At 43.3% G+C, this 20,556-nt stretch overlaps 1 protein-coding gene across 4 annotated transcripts in view; it reads left to right on the forward strand.

Annotated features, from left to right (window-relative positions):
* Positions 1-17,920, forward strand: part of dusp8a (dual specificity phosphatase 8a) — a 38,932-nt gene extending 21,012 nt beyond the window's left edge. For 2 of the 4 annotated variants that reach the window (XM_008312287.3, XM_008312288.3), the window contains exons 4-7: positions 13,511-13,677; positions 13,786-13,945; positions 14,318-14,441; positions 14,642-15,848. In XM_008312287.3, coding sequence (XP_008310509.1) covers positions 13,511-13,677; positions 13,786-13,945; positions 14,318-14,441; positions 14,642-15,848 — 1,658 coding nt within the window. Of the gene's footprint in view, positions 1-2,942; positions 7,988-13,510; positions 13,678-13,785; positions 13,946-14,317; positions 14,442-14,641 lie in introns of those variants that run through there. The other 2 variants (XM_008312289.3, XM_025056116.1) reach the window with 2 other exon arrangements.
* The last annotated feature ends 2,636 nt before the right edge of the window (positions 17,921-20,556 follow it).

The following is a 20,556-nucleotide window of genomic DNA, read 5'->3' on the forward strand; positions in this document are numbered from 1 at the left end:
ATTAATTTGCTATTTTTTGCTTGTCCAGTGAATTGATTTGTTGCCTGAGGCACAGCAATCTGAAGCACTTGTAATCTTCCATGGTTTGACACTTTTCTCTGGTATGTACACAGAATTGCTCCTATTACCGTAAATGCTTGGTGACCACACACAGACTCTTGGACTATGTCTCGGGGTCGCTGCCGTTGCTTCCTGATAAAATGTTTCCAATGCTGTGACAACGGGCTATTTTTGGAGTTCCAGGTCGTCTGTATTTAGATTGTGGAGTTCTGCAGTTTGTGATCATTCCTTGAGATATTTTCCTATCAACTCACACATCAACACAAACATTCTCCAAGTTTCTCATACCAAAACAAAGACTTACGCATGCACAGATGAAGGATTACACAGAGGCCTTCACATTTTTGTTGTGTAACCATTTCCTGTTTCTGATAAAGTTAAACATTAGAGTGCATTAACACAGCCGTCTGCAGGGACTGTGTTTTAAAAGTACTTGAAATTCGGACAAAGATTATCCAGCTTTAAAGTAATTTAAAAGTAAAATGAAGGCGTTGGCACACAGCACACAGAAACAGCTTGTTTAGTTCCTGTCACAGCATCACGTAATGCTTTCTCTATTGTTCTCCTGTAGCTGTCATAGTGATGTCACTGTTGGGTTGTGGATGTGATACACACACACACACACACACTCAGTCCCGAGGGTTTGTTGTAGCAGTAATGCTTATCCAGGCTGCCTGACTTGTTCTAGCTACTGTTACTTTGTCCTTAATGCCTAAACAAAGGTCTCCTGGATGCAACACTTTGCTGCAGTAAAATGTCCTTGTGGGAGAAGATGAAAAAATGTTCACTTTTTATGCCACAAGTCATAAATAACACTTGGACAACAGCAAAGTTTTAATTTTTTGCAAAAAACATTTTTAAAGAATTATACGGACTCTTCAAGAAAGTAGCAAAAAAAAAAAACCCATCTGATTGGGGTTTACGTTGTGTGCCTTTACCTGGTAATGCACTGTTTAATATACTTTGGGAAAACAGACAGATATTAGCAAGTACAGAGAATCACCTTGGCTCTGTCTGTGACTGTCTGAGCTAAGTGTGAGACAGATAGAAGATGACACACAGTAGAGTGTGTCTTCCACAGGACCAGATGGCTCGGCCTCCAGCGTTGTTCTGAGGCCAGTGTCTGTTGGCCTGCCTGCTGCGCTGCTAGGAGCCAATTAACACTACACTGATCTGAGAGCTGTCTGTCAGCGCGGGTGTCGCAGCAGCTCTAGCTCATTAAAAACGAACTGGTCTGCCGTCAACGCGGGTTGGTTATGGCTACATTTCAGGTTCTCCAACATGGGAGGGACCTGACAGTGAAAGATGTGCTGCGGGGAAACCCCATGCATTTCAGTTTCACCCATTAGCATACAGATCAGTATAACCATCTGTTCTGTTTAGGCACACCTGTGAAGCACACTTACCACTGGGGAAATAAGAGAGCAGTGTGCATTAGAGTGCAGGATCCATTTTGCAATCTAATGCCTTTACTGCGTAGAATTGTATACACATCCCATTCATATACATACAGTATACATATATGCAGGACTTATATGTGTTTAACAAAAATACAGCGAAATGCTAACACTTAGTGTTGACACTACAACGACCTTTTCACATATACACATACACATACATTAACATGCAGCTGTTTAAGACAAGACGTTCCATTCAATTCCACTCATTTGTAAAACCTAACTGGAATCTTATCCCTCACCACGCCAAACTAATATCTACTTATAGCCTTTATCATTACACAGATTACAGCTTCATCCTAACTCTAACTAGTCTTGGCCCTCATAATAATCACTACTGTCCTAACAGTCTGTATCATATCTGGAGTTGATCCTAAATGGATCATAATACATTACAAAGAGATATGAAGTCAAACCAGAATTTTTGACCTATGCAAAATGTCCTAAAAATCAACCTTGACATGTTGGATGGTCATATATAGATAGCACTTTATTAATCCCTCGGGAGTTCCCTTAGGGTCATGCAAATCCATGCAGTGTGTGTGTGTGTGTGTGTGTGTGTGTGTCTTGATGCACGCGTTAACTTTTTTCTCGCCAGCGAGACAGATTCAGTGGTGCAGTGCTGAGCTCCTGCAGTGAGTGTGAAGGCCAGGTCTTCACCAAGCCTTTCTCTGGGCTGCAAACATTAGCGATAAAGTCATGCATACACACATGTCTATGTTGAACATCAGAACTGAAGTTGTCTAAACCTAAATCTAAATCTGTAGATGGAGCTCTTTAATTATTTCTCCTCTTTCTTCTGTTCTTTTCAATACTTTTTCAAGTAATCATCCATTACCCTCATTCATTTTAAAACTAAGTATTTTAATTAACATAATTCTTGCCTTGAAGGAAATACCTTCACTTAGTTATGTTTTTTTTGTCAAATATCATTTTGCATAACGTTGAAACGTATTTAATGAAAGTTGTTTTCATAATTACTTTAATTACCCTGCCATAATTGCATTGAATAATGTCTTACACCTAACCACAATTTCAGTGCAATTTTTCGTTAAATAAATTAATGGAGCACACTCACCCTTCTACTTAACACTTCAAGTCAACCAATCTCACTCTTCCTTTATCTCCTGCACTCCTGCCCGCCCTTCGTCGCTCCATCCATCTTCTCTCCTCTCTCCCTCGGGGACTACATCACTCCCCAGGCATGGCAGCTGTGTCCTCCTGTGGACATTACATCACTGCAAGAGCAGCCCTGTTATTGAGCCTGCCACAACCAACGCTGTCAACACACACACACACACACACTAATATAGAGTATATATATATATGTGTGTGTGTGTGTGCGTGCGTGCATATATATGTATACACACACATATGTTTATATATAAGGTAAACATTTATCACAGTAAATTAATTTTAATCACATCCAGCACCTTTAATACACGTCCTCTCTGTCTACATCTTTTTTTGTACCAACCTTCCTACTGGACTGGTTCCAACACACAGGCAGAAACATTAACTCACAGTCGTCATCAACTGAACCAGCCCTATCTGGAGAATGACGTCTCTGTTTGCCCTGATATACCGACAGATGATCCATGGTGTAGGATGGCACTCCTGTCGCTGCCTGTCCCACAGTGGAGGACAGATTGCTCCTGATTAACACATGTCACTTCAGTTATGATGTTGATGTAATTATACTTGGAAATGCTAATGATATTAGGAATTTCTAAACACCCAGAGGTTTATTTATACATTTTTTAAACATTTTTCACATTGTTATTTTATTCTATTTCCTTTATATTGCTTCAACCAACAATTGACTTTTGATAAATGGACCTTTTCTAACACCGATTATGATATCGTTCTCTTGGGCAAACAGATTATCACTATCCACTTTTAAAAGCCCATAACATTTATTGTACCGGTGATTTCCAACTAGTGTGCTGTGGCACATACAGTAAGTGTGCTGTGAGAGATCATCACACCTAATTGGTCTGAAAAAAAATTGTTTATTTACTAATTTACTTTGCAAATAATTTGTCTTTGTTCATCAATGCACCAGTGACAGACGGAACGGTTAAATATTAAAAATCGCACTAGATGACAGCAGATGGCCATAAAAACTAAAGACTCAGAGATAACAAAGAGACAAAGACGCTCGGAGATAACAAAGCAGATCTCATTGTGTGGCTTTCTTCAATTCCTGTGAACATTTCAGCATTGTGTTCAACTAAACAGGCTCAGGTTTCACAGTGAGTAAGTAAAATTTGAGTAAATTGACCTTTGTTACATTTTTGTTTGGTGGTGCGTCGTTGGCTGGTGGCTTAGTGGTGTAAAATACTTGGCATGGCTCAAAAAAGGTTGGGAAACATTCTCCACAACTGTTGACACTCTTCAGAGCACACCTTGTTTCGTGAAGCAGTCGCATGAAATTCTATCCTTTCCTCTTCTCCTCTATCTTTCGTTACTAGCTTATAGTCATCTTTACGTGTTTTCATCCCTGTCTGTCTGTGTATGTGTGTTGTCCCAGTAACAAGAAGTCCAGCATAGAAGCATGCCATTGAATCTCTACAGAGGTTTCTAAGGCTGTTGGTGTGTGTGTGTGTTTCTCTATTTCTGTCCCAGCAGGACACACATATGCACTGAATAAAAAAGGCTGGCGGTCATTTATAATGTCTTGGCTGTAATCCTCTAATTAACACACCTACTATTCTGAGCCTTGTTACCCCACTGAGGGTCAACGTGGGAGTACAGCGGTACAAGCAGAGCTGAGCCGCGATATTTGCTTTGGGAGTTTAACCATTTAACCGTTGAGAAAGCAGCTACTTTGTTTTGTTGTTGGCGATGGCAGGTGTGAGGAAGTCCCGTGTTTCAAAGCAGCTTTACAGTAACACACCACACAGACAAACGAACAAAACAAGGCGTGGACACACCATGGTGACAATCAGTGTGTTTGAATTCTTTTAATGCCAACTGACCACAGTGCAGAGTCACACCTGCTCCAACTGGCTTCTGTGAGTGTGTGTACTTACAATTGGGAGCAGTTTGACCGTAAGGACTGACCTAGTGCTGATACTATGGAAGAGTGAGACATCCTTTTGGAGACATTTTTAAGGGTAAGTGTAGCGAATTAATCCTTAGAGAAACTATGAGTAAAGCACAAATCATGTTAGAATGTGATAAAATTCAGAATAGGTATCATAGAGGAAATGGGTAAATTGGAGTTATGCAGTTATGCACTTTACCTAATGAAAAGATGGTGATGTCATTATGATGTCATTACTACTGTGTGAAGAAAAACACAGCACTAATGACGAGTTCTTTCTGAAGACAAATACCAAATGAACAACTCCAGGAGTTTCCCCCTTTTTAGCAACATTATTAACTGAAGCATTTAGTAACTGACTAGGCTAATAATTAGATTAGATTGTTTTTTTTAATTAACTAATTTCTAAGTGTTTTGATTTTAGCCTCTTGAGTGTGAATATATTTATATTTTCTTAACCCCGACGCATTTTCAAAATGCAAACTCTTGCTGTGTGTTTAGGTTAGCTTACGAAATGTGTCCAATTAAGTGGTTATGCAAACAAATGTTGGTTGCAGCCCCGTGTCTGTGTTGGACTCAAAACGCGTGTACGTGCGTTTGCTCACCCACACTCTTCTCTCCTCCTTAATAGCAGTGTCTGCATGTTTTGCAAAGGCCGCCTTCACCCAAGCAACCTATTTGCTTTCCTCGCCCCCTCTCTCAGTGACCCGTAGTTAAACAGGGAGGTGACGTAAGGCTTTTCTCAGCCCTGTGTGATCACTCAGGGGTCTGCCGTGATGAGATGAAGTCAGTCAGCCAGCATGCAGCTGGCCCCCTCACTAGACATCTTGTATAAGCTTATTTGCCTCTTTTTTTGGAGCAGCGCTCATCATGTGCTGACTTCATTTACTTGAGCTCATCTGACCTGGTTTGAATGTACTCTGTGTGCTGTGATGTCTCAACTTGAGACTGAGCAGAGCTGCCAGACAGGACATTAGAGCGGCCTGCTCATGAAAGGTACCTTCTGAAGAAAGAAATGTTTTCTATTAACAAACATGTGCGCTGACATTAAATAGCAGCTGAAGAACCCCTTTTTTCTCCTTTTCTAGTAACAGCAGTGACCAGGAACTTTGTACTTTTGGTTCATTCGTCTGTCAAACCCAGAATGGACATGTCTCAGTCTTAGACTCAAAGACAAACCAACATTTTCTGAGTGGTGCGCATAAAGTCGCATCATAAATCAGGGTTATGACATTTTGTCCATCTGTAATATATTCCCTTCCTTCTTCACGGGCCTTTGTAAGGACCTGCATATAAATACCACCATCCAAAATAAATTATCTCATGTCTTAGAGGTTTTTATTACATTTGGGAGTTAAACATCTATTTAAAGCAGCTGTGCTAGCATAATAAGTAGTTAATGTTCAGTTACCACTCAGCCTCCCAGTGGTTACATCGAGTTCAGCGCTGCTTTGTTTCCATAGCTGGACTTGTGGCTTACATGTTTGCCATTCCATAGTAAAGTACCAGGAGTCTGTGGTCTGTCAAATGGATGATGGCTGCCAACCACCACTCAGTTTGGTCTTCTCATCATTTCTATTCTTCATTTTGTTACGGTTCAGAAGACCAATGTCAAAAGGAGGGCGCAGGAGCAGACACAGAAACAGTAGCAGGTAAGTACAGGTGTTAGTTACAGATTGAGAATTTGCAAATGTAGGTTGAACCAAGCAGCAGGTAGAGGCAGAGGGTGACAGTGGTGAAGCTACTGACCTAAGAGCAAAAGAAGAATCCACCACTTACAAAAAAACAAGAACCAAGAACTGTGAAGAGGCAAGCTAAAATGTCAGAGTTACAAAGAGCGAGAGGAACATGAGCGTACTCAAGGAGCCAGATGATTACCACATCAGTAAGCAGACGGTCTGGTGCTGGAACACAGACAAGCAGGTGGTTATAAGCAGGTGTCCTGATGAGCTGGGATCACTGGCAGGTGCGACACACACACACACACCCTCAGAAAAACCCAACCCCCCCGGAACCTCACACATTTCTGCTTTTGTCATTGCACTCCAAACTGCACTCCTTCTTTAGCTCATCAGTTTGGTTTTTCCTTTTCGTGCGTGCTCCTTTCTTCTCTGAGGACTGGAAGACAAGCTCCCAAACACGGACATAATGTGAAGGAGTACTAAAAAAAGTACCCCACTTTTGCAGTCTAAATTTATCTCTGGTCAAATAAATATAATACATTTTTAAAACCAAATTCAAAGTCATGAATCTGTCGATTGCATTCATTACTGATTTTTACCAGTCAAGGCAAAACACTGAAGCCAGGTCACAACTCGTATTCAGCGACACTAGTCTAAATATAACATTTATTTATTTTTTTTAGCTGTGTGCCACTAACTAAGCAGAGATTAATCAATGCCGCAGCCGCAGCAGCGATGTCTCTGTTAACCAGCCTGATAGCTATGGATAGAGCCCCGCTTCTCTGCTAGGCCCCTGAGGTGGCCGCATATTTGTTGGGTGAGTAAGGAATGTGGTTACATGCCTTAGACATTAGCTATGAAGGAGCTCTGGCTCCGCATGAGAGGGAGGGTGTAAAGGGAGGTAGCAGAGGAGGGAGGGGCCGGGAGCGGACTCTGAGCTCACAGCAAGTGAGCTCATTCACCCTCATTGCTCGAGGAGAGAGTGCAGCTCTGTCATCCTCTTCACACACAGAGAAGGGAGGAGGAGGAGGAGGAGAAGAGAGGGAGGAGTGTAAACCAGCCACTGAGCGAATGAGTGACTGCAAGACAATAGTGGGCTGTACTTCTGACTGTGGACACAGAGACAGAGAGTTGGTCACAGAGACCCAGAGACACACGGTGAACCAGCTGCAGGCGGAGTACAGCTGGCGCTCACGTACAGCCAGACTCAGATATTTGCTTGTATTTTTTTTTTTCTTTTCTCTCACTCTGTGTCAGCGTTTCCTCACTAAATTGCAGAATTGCTTTGTTTACACAGTGGAGCATTTGAGGAATTGTCGCAATTGCACGGAATTTTGGGAATAACTGGATTCGAGTGTGTCTTTCTTTAGCACTTGGTCAAGTCCCCCAAAAGTCAATGCTTGGACATTGGAGCAGCTGACAAGTACACAAGAGGAAGGGACTTCTGTTGTCTTAGGATTTCAACTGGCAGACCCACAACAGGAAACTTCTGCTTCTTTGCTTTGAAATTTGTGCGCAGACAAGGCAGAGGTCATCGATTGCTTCATCCCTACAAAGGGGAGCCCCAAAACATTTTCAAATTGTGAGTGTGTAAGAAAGAGACCAGAGTGTGTTCTGGGGGATGCCTCTGGATGTGGTCATAGCCCCAGTGGAGGACTGTTTTTGGCCGGACCTGCAAGACACAGACATGAGGCTGAAGATCAGGGTCCGCCGGATGAAAGAGGGAAGAGAGCTACGAGGTGTGTATTCACCTGGGCAAAAGATGAAGAGATTATCTTGCTTGTGTGTTCACTGTGTTTATATATTTTGAAGGGTTTCCTTTTTGGGAAATGACATGATGCTGTGGACCTCGGTCCTTATGAACTAGGGTTACAGCCTTGGCATGTGTGATAAATGTTTTATTAGTCATATTGCAAGTATTCTTCCAGAATATTTAACTGTTGACATGCACAGATGACGCATGCAAACGCAGAGAGCCCCTTGGAAACTGTGATGCTGATGATAAATAATGTTAAATAAACATGGAGTCAGTTCTTGTGGACTTCATCAACAAAAAGATTTACAGTCACAAAGGCTAAAGGAACACATCACAGAGACCCAGCCAAGCCCTCTAATTGTTTTTCCCTTTCATTATGTGTGCAGTTAATGTGTTAACAGAGACAGAGTAGGAAGAAAAGGGATTGAGGAGGGTGACATCATGAAGACGGGGAGAGATGAAAAGGAAATGTGGAAAGAACAAAAAAAGGTTTGAGGGAAAGACATAAGAGCCACGTTATGACGTAGCGCTTGCGCTCTTGCAGCGTGGGGTCACTGAGAAGTAAAACTATCACAAAGCTCTTTCTTGTCCTCGGCTTTTGGCCGTGTCTTGCGCTCACTCCTTCACTGTGTAATAGTGTCTTGAGAAGCTAATGTTATTCATATGTTGTCAGTGTGAACTGCAGGTTAGGACAACAACACTTCACACAGGGATTGGGTCAAAGCAGCAGCAGTTGCTCATTAGCCCAATGTACTTGAACATGTATGGCAAAAGAATGTGAGCATTCTTTTATTCATTCATTATTTTCTTATTTCCTTGTTACACCCCCAGAGGAATACACTTGAATACAGAATGTGAGTGTGGAGTGGAGTGGATGTGCAGTCAACACACACAGGCCATATCAGAGGAGGTTTACAGCCGTTAAACAGCTCTTAACACCTGCATCTCTTTACACAGTTAGGTGAGTGTGTGTGTGTGTGTGTGTGTGTGCACTCTACAGAGAGTTGCAGAGATATCAGCTCAAAATAGAAACGTGTCTGTCACACCTTATTTCGAAATAGACCTGTTTTATTTTGCTGCACTGAAGTAGGATCTCTGCAGGAACAGCAGCCGATCAAAGTGACACGCTCCCGCTATCTGCCTTTGTTAGCTGGAGATACAACACATGGTTTAACCATTGGCCAGGATGACATATTCATCACCCATTTGTTCCCGCCCGTCATCTGGCTGTGTGCACAGCAATGACCTCATCCCACTGGTTAACCTGTCAATCAGCACATTTCTGACAGATGCAGCCCACAGTGCGTCTGCCTAAAAACAGATGCACTCCCGTTGTTTCTGCAGGCTGCAGCACAGCCTTTGTGGGGCTGAGTCGGACATGTGTGCAATGATGTCATGTTGGGAGTTGGAGAGGGGGGTGTTCACATTGAAATGCTAATGTTCTTCATAGTAGAGGGGGCAGCTGGAGGGGCACACAGGATGGCGTCATGTCTGTCAGTGCCCCCAGGGGTGGGGTGGATTGTATATGTGTGTGTGTCTTTTTTTTTATTACCCCCTGAGGACCAATTCTGGCCGTGGTAATGATATTTTGAGACAGGCAGTCTTAATGAGAACAAAACCCCAGGTTTAATGAGGCACAACCTCCAATTCTTTGGCCTGTGTTTAAGGTAGAATGAAGGAGTCACATGTAGAAAAGGGTTTGAGTGGTTATGGGTGGCTTTAGTGATGAGGTTCTGCTGGCTAGACTGTACAGATGAATAGAAGTCAATGAAGTGTTCTAACAAGAATAGCATGGATGCAAAAGTGTGTGTGTTTGTGTGTGTGTGTGTGGCCTGCTATTAACAGGCGAGTTAAAGAGGACAGCAGAAAGCACACACACACTGAGACACAGGCCAGCAGAGGAGAAGGAGGGAGAGAGCGGGTGAGTGTGTATTGATGAGGCATTCAATAGTACCAGCAGCAGCAGTGATGTAACTGCACCACCTCCATTAACAACAGGCAGGTGTGTGTGTGTGTGTTTGTATCTCAGCTATTTCACTTCCATTCATCTCAGTTTTCCCCATCAATCCAATCACAGAGCAGCCCTCCCCCACCCTCACCCCCTCCCCATTCCAGAAAAACATTGTATCAGAAACACATTATTGTCAGATAATTCACCACCTGTGCTTCTAAAAAGGATAAATAGTTCATAGTGACTGATTAGGAGGGTAACCCAGATGTTGGCTGCCAGCAGACAAAGACGACCTAAGTGCTAGGCTGTGATAGGGCGAAAGAGGAAAAGAAGTCATTGCATAATGGAGGCAGTGGGCAGAGAAAAACGGAAAAAGGAAGTCACCGCTGGCTAGCACTGCTTCTGGTGACACAGTGCCCTCTTTACTGGTTGTGTGTTTTCTTCCAGCCCATACAGGGCCTTTTTTCAAAGCGACGTGTTCAGAATGGGACTAGTCATATCCTGTGCAACTACATTTTCCAGTCGTTAAGACACATGATGTAGCAGAGTGCAAAAAGGAAATTTAGTCACGCAGAAATTTCATGTCTTTTTTTTTTATTTTAATGGGGCATAACATCAACATCATTTTGGGAGGGTTTTTATGTCAGGAAGGACACTCTGTCCCCGTAGAGTTTTTAAAGTTTTAAATTCAGCTAAATGTCATTTTATGTTTCCTACTGAAGTTTAACTGCATTTTCTATGGATGTCCGTCCAATTATTTTAAAGCTGCCTCGTGTCTATTACTCACCGCTGATTATCAGGCCGTGGTCAACATGAACTCATCCTTCCCTGTTGACACATTGATGTAATGGTCGTGGACAGCTGGGCTGGTGTGTGTTGCAGGGTAATTTCGGTGACCTCAGTTTGAATGTATGCTCTGTTGGTTTATCTATGAACTTTATATGTGTGTCAAGATCAGAATGGATGAATGTGTCATTGTTTGTTGGGGGAGGGGCATCTATGTGCACGTGTGCCGTGTGCACGTGTCAGGGCTGGGTGGTTATTCAATGAAAGGATGATTCATTCACTGATAAAGTCATTGATGAGTGTTGTTAACTAATTATTATGCACTTAAAATGTCTCTGACTTTTTAAGGTTTTCAAATGTAGTTCTTTCCGATACAGGATGTCACAAATTTAGGATTTTATCTGTTCAGTTCCTTTAACTTTTTTATTTACCTTGAAGGATGAAGGAGAGACGTTCCCATTATCTTTTAGACACTCTCTCGAAATTCTAAGTTAAATGAGTAACAAACTCCACACTGAAATAAACTTATACTGCTGCAGGGTTTCCCAATGTGGACTACCTACCTAAAAAACTAGTAGCTGTAAGAGGTTCAAAGATTGTACTGTTACTGTTCTGTTTGAATCACTTACACTTGCAGTGATATTCAAATAGGTGTTATTGTATGTTCCAGAACTTGACAGAGCAGCATTAGTTTTCTTTTTGATTGTTATTACGTTGCTCAGGAAGTCTGTATCAAACGAGTAGCTCTTCATATAACTAAGTACCCTTGAAGTAGCTCTCAGGTTGCTGACCCCTACTGCACACTAATTTTTCACACTTTAGAAAAAAAAGTGTCCTTTTCCCACCTTGATGACTCGAGACATGATATGCCAGCTGTCATCAACTTCACTGCCTCTCCTCGTCATCCTGACCGCTTAAGGTTCAGGTGACAAGGAGACATAACACTGTCTCCTAAGCACTGGCCATGAAGGGCTGTGACCAGTCAAAGCGTGTTGTAATGTTGTTGACGTAATGTCACTGTGTAATCATTCTCTTATCACTTCCTCCTGACTCCCTTCATGCCAGTAACCCTTTACTCACCCACTTGCCCAGCAGCCTTCCTGCTGTCATTTCCATGTCAGTAATCATACTTTAAATCTCATTCCCAGGGGTGCCTGTATCTCAAGAAGGTATTTTCTTTCATGTGTTCGCTTCCCCTCTTGTGCACACACACACACATGCTCAAAACACTTTCTCCTCAGTGCTACAACGCACTCACACAAAAGGCGTCTCTGCTGCAGAGCATCCTGACTTCAGTCTTTCTAACAACTCTCTAACAATGTACTTGCAATAAAAGGGAAATGGTTGACGTGTGACGCAGGGCCTTTCCTGTTGATTGAGCAGCTTCCTCACATAGATACAGTTTGTGATGGAGGCTATATGTAGCACTGTTGTTTTTTTGTTTTTTTCCTCCATTCAGCTCTGAGCGTTTATACACTGGCCTCACGCCGGTAGCTTGAGAACAGAGTAACAAAGAGGAACTGCTTCAAAGGACTAACTTTCCATTGTCTGTTTTATCAATTAGTGAGGCGGTAACACTACACAGAGGATCCCTAGAAAGAGGCTGCGGTGAACATTCTCTGTTACTTTAGCCAACATGTCTGATAAGTCTTCTCCGTAGAGGCCCTCAGGAGTTAGTCCCTCACAGAAGCCGTCCCTAAGTCAGCCTCTAACCTCATGTAGAGTCAACTAACACAAAGCTCATGCTAAATCTGCACGTCTATCTTTACTTCCACCCCCATCCTCCACCCCCCATGTGGATAGATGATGTCATTGGTTAGCTGGTTGCCATTAATAGCTGGAAACAGACAGGCCTTATTCACACTGCTCTTAAAGGAACAGTGCACTGAGAATAGCTCTTGATGATGAGGACACACCAGTTTTTTAAAAGCTGCTGCTGAAGCCAAATGTTGGACATTTGATTTTTGTCCACAGTGTTCTGTCTGTGCTTGTGACTGTCTGCCTTAATGTCATGTAACACACTTTCACTCTGTGACTGTGGAGCACAGGGTGTCCTTTAGACACTTCCCTCCCTGCTGTACACTCCTCAGCGAGGTCATCACACATTCATCGCACACCTCCACTGACAGGCCCCCACCCTGTAGTTGTACAACCCCAGTACTGCAGAGGTAATGAGTGTGTGCAGCCATGTGTACTGTATGTTTGCATTGGCTGAACAAAGAATGGCAGACAGTGAGAGTGAATAGGGAGCATATGTTAACTGCCAGGGTGTGATCATGTCATCAGATAGTGTCTTCCAGAAGTGAGTGGTGTGTGTGTGTGTGTGTGTGTGTGTTGTCAGCAGGACGTTGCAGGGCCTCTGTTCTGGCTCTGCACCTGCGGCCACACTCATTCCCTGGGCCTGACGCACTGCACTGCCACAGGACATGAGCTCATGCAGGAAACAGAGCTCTGCACACACACACACACACACGGACAAACACACTGAAAGTGGAGCCGCCTGCCTCTTAAAGAGCCCCACGCACATTCCTAGCTGCTGCACATTGAAGCTCACACTAACCCAGAAGATCAGAGAGGCTCTCTCTCCCCACTGTTTGACTAAGTCAAAGCCAGACATGGTAGCCCAGATTCACCTCTGAAGGTCTGCACAGCATCTGTTTGCTCTGCTAATGGTGTTTTTCCAGGTCTGGTGAGGAGCTCATGAGAGCGTTCAGTGCATCAGTGTACCTTAACAACTTTCTCTCCCTCTCTCTCTCTCTCTCTCTGCAGGGGGTTTTGCTGCTTTCTCCTCTTGTTTCCCTGGCCTGTGTGAAGGGAAACCTGCCACTGCTCTGCCTATGAGCTTGTCACAACCCTGCTTGCCTGTGGCTAATGTGGGGCCCACTCGCATCCTGCCACACCTGTACCTGGGTTCACAGAAGGACGTCCTCAACAAGGTGAGACACTCTTCATATGTGGATGAACTTAGGTGAAGATACCCTTCCTTGCTCTTATCGCCTAGCAACGAGTCATAAACATGTATCGTCTCGTCTCCTCTGTTGCAGGACCTGATGGCTCAAAATGGTATCACCTACGTGCTCAATGCTAGCAACACTTGCCCCAAGCCAGACTTCATCAGTGAGAGTCACTTCATGCGCATCCCAGTCAATGACAACTACTGTGAGAAGCTGCTTCCATGGCTCGACAAAACAAATGAATTCATAGGTAAGAGAAGATAATGTAATGAGAAAGATTATGAGGGCAGAGCATAATAGACGCTGAGCTAAGAGTCTTCACCAGGACATAAATCCAGCTCAGGTTATGTGTTAAAGAATGCCATGATATACAATCCAACAAATCTGTTTATTGTCACTGTTGAAAACTGCTCACGTGCAGCTTAAGCAACAATAGCGTCACGTATAACACATCCGTTGCCATGACCCCCCCTCTATGCTTTTACAGGAAATGTCTGTTGTCTTCAATAGACACTTGTTGCCTCTTGAGACTGTGTTGTGAAGATGAGACATGTCAGGGATCTGCAGTGTATTGTTGCGTGTACTCACCTTTTATTTCTTGTCCTTTTGCGTCCCTGCACAGACAAAGCCAAGGTGTCAAACTGCAGAGTCATTGTGCATTGCCTGGCTGGAATCTCGCGTTCAGCAACAATTGCCATAGCATACATCATGAAGACAATGGGCTTGTCATCTGATGATGCCTACAGGTATGTTCTCTCCTCCCATGCACCACCAGCTGAGTTAAGGTTGCATTTTTTTCTCATTCACAAAACTTTATGTTGACCTTTCTCAACGCCTCTAACACAGCGTTACTTTTTGTGCTTCAGATATTTTAAATTATCATTTTACTTGGCAGTTTTCAATATTTACTCTGTAATTAATAATTTCCTAATTTTTTCCTTGCCAGGTTTGTAAAAGATAGAAGACCGTCCATATCCCCCAACTTCAACTTCCTCGGTCAGCTGCTGGAGTTTGAGAAGGGCCTGCGACTACTTCAGGCCTTAGCGTCGACATCTGATGAGAAAATCTCTGAAAACAACACGAAGCCTTGCTCAGAGGTCAATGGTGTTGGCACAGGTTTTGAGACAAACAGTCATCACAGCAACTACAACTCAACTGTGGCAGAGTTGCACCACCCAACAGAACCAAAGCTACCATCGCCCACCTCTCTCCAGCAGGGCTTTAACGGCCTTCACCTCTCTGCAGAGAGAATCATGGACACCAACCGCCTCAAACGCTCCTTTTCCCTAGACATTAAGTCTGTCTACTCCCCTAGCAGACCCCACTGCCCTATCTTGGCACCCACGCACTCCGAAGACGTCCCCAAGCTTTGCAAGCTCGACAGCCCAGGCACAGGAACCTCCAACGGAGTCTGCTCTCCATCTCCCCTCCTTGACAGCCCAAACTCCTTAGATTCACCGTTCCCCTCACCTGGTAGTGGAGGTAGCATCGGTGGGTTAGGGCTGGGAGGAAGTGAATTCTATCGTTCGTCATCCAGACCCAGGAGAAAACCAAAGCACAGTTCGAGCAGTTCTCCAGTCCACTCACAACCACACCAACCTCCACAGTCCCTCAGTTTGTCGCTTGACCACAAGAGTCCCACCCTGGAGGAGAACCTAAAGGGCTCCCTGCTCCTTTCTCTACCCTCTCTGCCCACTCTAGGGTCTGGGGTCATGTGGACCAAACACAGAGACACTGTCCAGGCCACGACACCTGTTACACCTACCACAGATGCCCCCTGGCACTTCGGGGCAGGGGAGGGCAGTGACAAACAAATGGAACTGGGAAGCGGCCTTGGCGGAGGAACTGGAGGGGAGTCCACGGTGAGGTTTGGGAGCAGCTCGGCGTATGTGGCGTTTGGGTGCAGTGAAGGTGTGCGGTTACGAGACAAATCTCAAACACAGAGAGACTCTTCGTCGTCCTTGTCGTCCTTGTCGTCCACGTCCAACGGTTCCAACAACAGTGGGACTGTGTCAGAGAAGCAGTTCAATCGACGCAGCTGTCAGATGGAGTTTGAGGATGGAATCTCCGAAACAAGGTCCAGAGAGGAACTGGGAAAGATCGGGAAACAGTCGAGTTTCTCTGGAAGCATGGAGATCATCGAGGTATCCTGACAGATAAGGACTTCATCAGAGCTGTTCCCTAGAGGGCGAGAATGGACCTAATAAGAGGGAGTAAAATAGACAGGGGGTGGGTGGGGTTACTTTAGGTACCGAAGTACTGAAAACAATTCTTGAGTAAAATAAAATGAGAAAATGACACAGTGCATCCTGATAATTTAGAATCTATTTTGACAGCGTCGGGACAAGAACTTCCTGAATGTGGTCAGCTGTGCTTCAGTGGCTGTATTGTGCTTGTGATTTCAAGCAAGCCCCATGTTTCCTCCCCAAGCTTCACCTCGGTGTCAGAAATCCTCTTAACCTTGCACGCACTCGTCCCCTCTACCCAGACTTCTTGAAGACTCTGCAGATAACAAAGCGAAGACTGAGAACAGACTGTCTCCTCATGTCGCTCACAGCACAAGGCAAAGAGATCCCACAGACTTAATCACAATGTGGCACCGCTTCCCAAAAAAAAAAAAGAAAGAAAAGAAAATGAAGGAGTCTCAGCTTATTTTTCTGACTCTGGGTTAAAGACTTTCAGTGACAGACAACATCCTATAAAGCACAGTGTCCTCGTCTCCAGTGTTAGCAGTTTGATAGGATGGAATCTTCAGGTGATGGTGATGAAAGTTTACTTTTTTTCTCCACTCACCCAACCTCCCCCACTGCTCCCAGTCACCACTTTCAGCCACCACTGAGCATGCACCAGAACGGCTGACTGCAGACAGACAAATGCTATACATACATTATAAATATATATGAATATAGGAATTTTAATGGACTCCTAGTGGACTTTCCGTTATTATTTTTTAATTTATTCTATCGGTTCATTCTGGTAATGAGAAATAATATACTGTTTTGTGTTTCTTTTTCTTCTTTTTTAATATTATTATTGTTTTTATTATTATTACGTGCTGTATGGTATTTATGAACACACACTCAAACAAATACACACATTCAGCAAACTAAAGCGAGCAATATGAGCTGTTCTTTCTGATGAGGATGATGTATGATTTTCTTCTGGTTTTTTCTCTGAAATGTTTTGATTTTCATTCACACCTGGGCAAAACCATATTGTTTAGGTAGGCCGGGGGGGAGGGGGGGGCACAGATGTCCCACCAGTGAAAGAGCAGGGTCTCTGTATCTCTGTCCTCATGGGGTCATCGCAACTGAGACACTTTTTTTTCTGTGCACAAAAAGACAGAGTAGCTACAAGTTGTGATCACTCACACACAAGGAAACTTTTTTATTAGGGACTGGTGTCCAACGTCCTCCCCAGTGAGCAGCAGTTTATCCTGGTCATCACAGTGCGCCCCACCAAAGCTGGAACCAACACTTACACATACCCACGAACAGTACGCACTTATATTACAGCGGTAAAGAATAGGCCCAAACGTACTCCCTTTTTTTTATTCTCAGGGGATCTTTAAGTGAGCCAAACCCGACACAGGGTACATAGCTGCTGGTACATCAGCACAATACATGTAATAAAAGCTCCCTTGCTTTCTATAGCTCTTACTTTTTTTTACTTTCATTTCATTTTTGTTTTCCAAAGCTTTGGTCATAAAGAATAGCATAATGAATAGAAAAGAAAAGATTTGAACTTTGCCCTCCTGGTGCGAGAGATTAGTTATTTATTTATTATTTGTTTTTTCCCCCCCGTTGACCTTGATTAGGTGTTTTATTTTTAACCATTTGACCTTGTGCTGCTGCAGCTACAGCCAGCTCAGATATATTTCTGTGTATTTCTGTATTCCTACAAAGCAACTTTTCTTCGTCCTCCTCCCTCATATTTAAAAATGTTGTTGGAATTATTTATGACGTGTAACAAAGATGATGCAGGCTGTCCCTTTTGCTAAAGTTGCTGTTATTATTATTATTATTATTATTATTATTATTATTATTATTGTGTAAATAGCAATGCATCTAAGAACAGTGATGAATTTAGATGAGTTTTTGAGAATATCCTGATACCTTAGGCTGCTTGATGCAAAAATACCTCAGGTTCTATTGAAAAGCTTTTCCTTCCCCTGTACATGTTTTGTGAAAATGAGACAAAAAATACAGACATGACAAAATACAAACTGCTCAATGCTTTATTTTCTTCTTGTTTCCTTGAGTGCGTCCCGGGCAGCGTCATCAAGGGGAAATCCACCCAAAACCTGAACAGTGCACCACAGTTTTAGCAAGTCCTGGAGTCTTGCTATTGATTTTGTGTTTAACAAACACCACTTTGACCACAAAAGGCTTCCATCGATTCGTCATCCAGACAACAGCTGTGCTGTGTGCTTCCTTTTGTGGTGAATTATTCAGCTGAGAGCAGCATTTAAAATGATGTTCAAGATGGGCCATCGATGTTATCATGACATTCACGATTTTATAAACATCACCAAAATATTTTGTGCACCAGTCATTTCAACAACTGGACAAAAAGAGGATTATAAAGTGAGCATTAAAGCCGTAAGCTAAAGCTAACCTGCTTCTGTTGGCGGTTTCATAAGAGGCTACGACATATAAGAGCGTTAGCCTTTTATTTAAAATAGCTACACTTGTTAAAATGCTCATTATTGGACAGCAGATATTCAGGTGCTGGCACACAGAAGCTTAGCTTCAACAGGGTTTGCTACACAACCCTCACTGACCTAGTAATGTATATGACTATGTCATTTAGTAGTTGATTACATTTTTAGTTTTGCAAATAAAATGTAAATAATCAAAATAAAACAATAGTTTTAGAGGAAGTCTTGTATGAATACATTTACATGTATTTATACAAGGGCGGTGACAGTGAGTCTATTGAGGCACAAAGACTAAAGGCAGGCTTCAGAGACATCAGAGGAACACCAATCCCTGTGAGACTGTACAGAAGCCACACCTCACAGGAACATCACTCCGTTGTCTTTTTTTTTCGTTAGCCCTCAGCTCGCTCTTGTCTCTGCCAATACCAGTCAAAACGTGATTGGTCTTCAGGTCCTCATCCACGGCTTGAGCGACTCCACCTCTTTCTTATCCAACCGTGTGTACAGGAATGGAAGGGTGGCTGGCCAGGGTGTGGTGTTTGCTCATGACGTGATGTGTTTGAACAGCGCTTACCTCCAGGCTGTGACAGAATGGGATGAGGTTGTGGTGTGTGTGTGTGAGCGAGTGAAGGACAAAAAAAGCTATTTGAACCCAGAGGACAGAGTACAGCTACGTTACACAAAAACACCATCCAAATCCAGCATGGCTTCCATTCAGTGGGTCTGCTTGATGGGGCCTTGGCTGCAAAGGTAGTTTTGGTTTCATGATGTCATGTTGGAATTTCACTGTGTATCATCAAAACCCATCTGTCCACTAACAAAGCCTTGGTCCTGAAGCTCCCCTGACTAAACAACCAGCATGTTGATGGGAAGGACCAGGGAGGTAAAGGGGGGGCAGTTAAAGACGATGAAGCCTTTCAACTCCTACACACAAACACACACACACACACACACACACACACACAGACAAAACAAATAGCCCTTTGCCTTTTTTCAGTGAGTACAATACTGCCCTAACGAGCCTTTCACTGAATCCAACAGAAGACGGAGACATAAATAATGGCATGACCAGTTGGTCCAGTGTGTGTGTGTGTGTGTGTGTGTGTGTTTGTCAGTTGTATTTTATTGCTGTCATGGGAGTTCTGCTGACTTGTAATACAATAAATAGTAAATTCCACTGTAGACTACACCAGGGGTGGCCAACCAGCATGTGGCCCCCCACGAGTTGGCCATGCCTAAATTACATAATATATTTATAGATATATATTTATGTGTATATATGTATATATATGTAATCACTGATTCTTGAGAAGAATACATTTAGCTTTTTCCATGTTTCTTAAGGTTTCTATCATCTGCAGAACTTAAATCTGTGCCTGGAAGAGACCAGAAACATTTCCCACATGATCTGGGGTCGTGTAAGGAATAACACCAAGTTAGATTCAGAATGTTGTAACCATTTGGGCCGCTTCGGCCACATAGCCCGGAGTGTCATCTTCTGAGTCACATCAACGGATGGACCTGAGTCACTTCCACCCGATGATGTTAACACTTTGTGAGTGCCTTACACGTTTGTGTTCATAATTTTTGTGCTCGTGTGGACGATGGTCAGTCAAAAAGTCGCAGTAAGACATGTCAGCTGCGTGTCTCTCTCTGACAGTCCTGATCCCATTTGATGATGGTGTCAGGTGTTGAGCTGTACAAGGTTTTATTTGGTTAGCTTTTTCACATCTCAAAAGGCAAACAAATTTGCAACCTGAGCAAACATCAAAGTTTGACCAAACTTGAATGATTGCAATTGAATGCTATGACGCAGTATGAAAGACACCCCTAAGAATTCTGCAGAACGGGAATTCTCTGATGGAAACACTGCTTCCAGGAGTGTTTGGACTGAAATGGACCATTAGCGCTGCTATTTCCATCTATACACAGTTTTTACTTGTATTAGAACTTTTCCTTTTAGTAGTATTATTACCTGGTGGTAATTACACACATGTATGTGATGTTTCTTATGCAAGGGCAAATGTCTGGTCACTGTAAGGCAGTAAATCCCGGCTGTCTGACACACTTAATAATGTAGGAATGTGTGTTGCACATGTGTGTGTTTGAGTGTGTATTCTCCCTCTCACGGTGGCTGATTGTTACCAGACACATCTAAAGCTAAGGGGCAGCCTGGCGCCTTCTCTCAGGCCTTCCACAGT

Source organism: Cynoglossus semilaevis, chromosome 6 (assembly GCF_000523025.1).
Source record: "Cynoglossus semilaevis isolate Cse_v1.0 chromosome 6, Cse_v1.0, whole genome shotgun sequence".
Taxonomy (NCBI): domain Eukaryota; kingdom Metazoa; phylum Chordata; class Actinopteri; order Pleuronectiformes; family Cynoglossidae; genus Cynoglossus; species Cynoglossus semilaevis.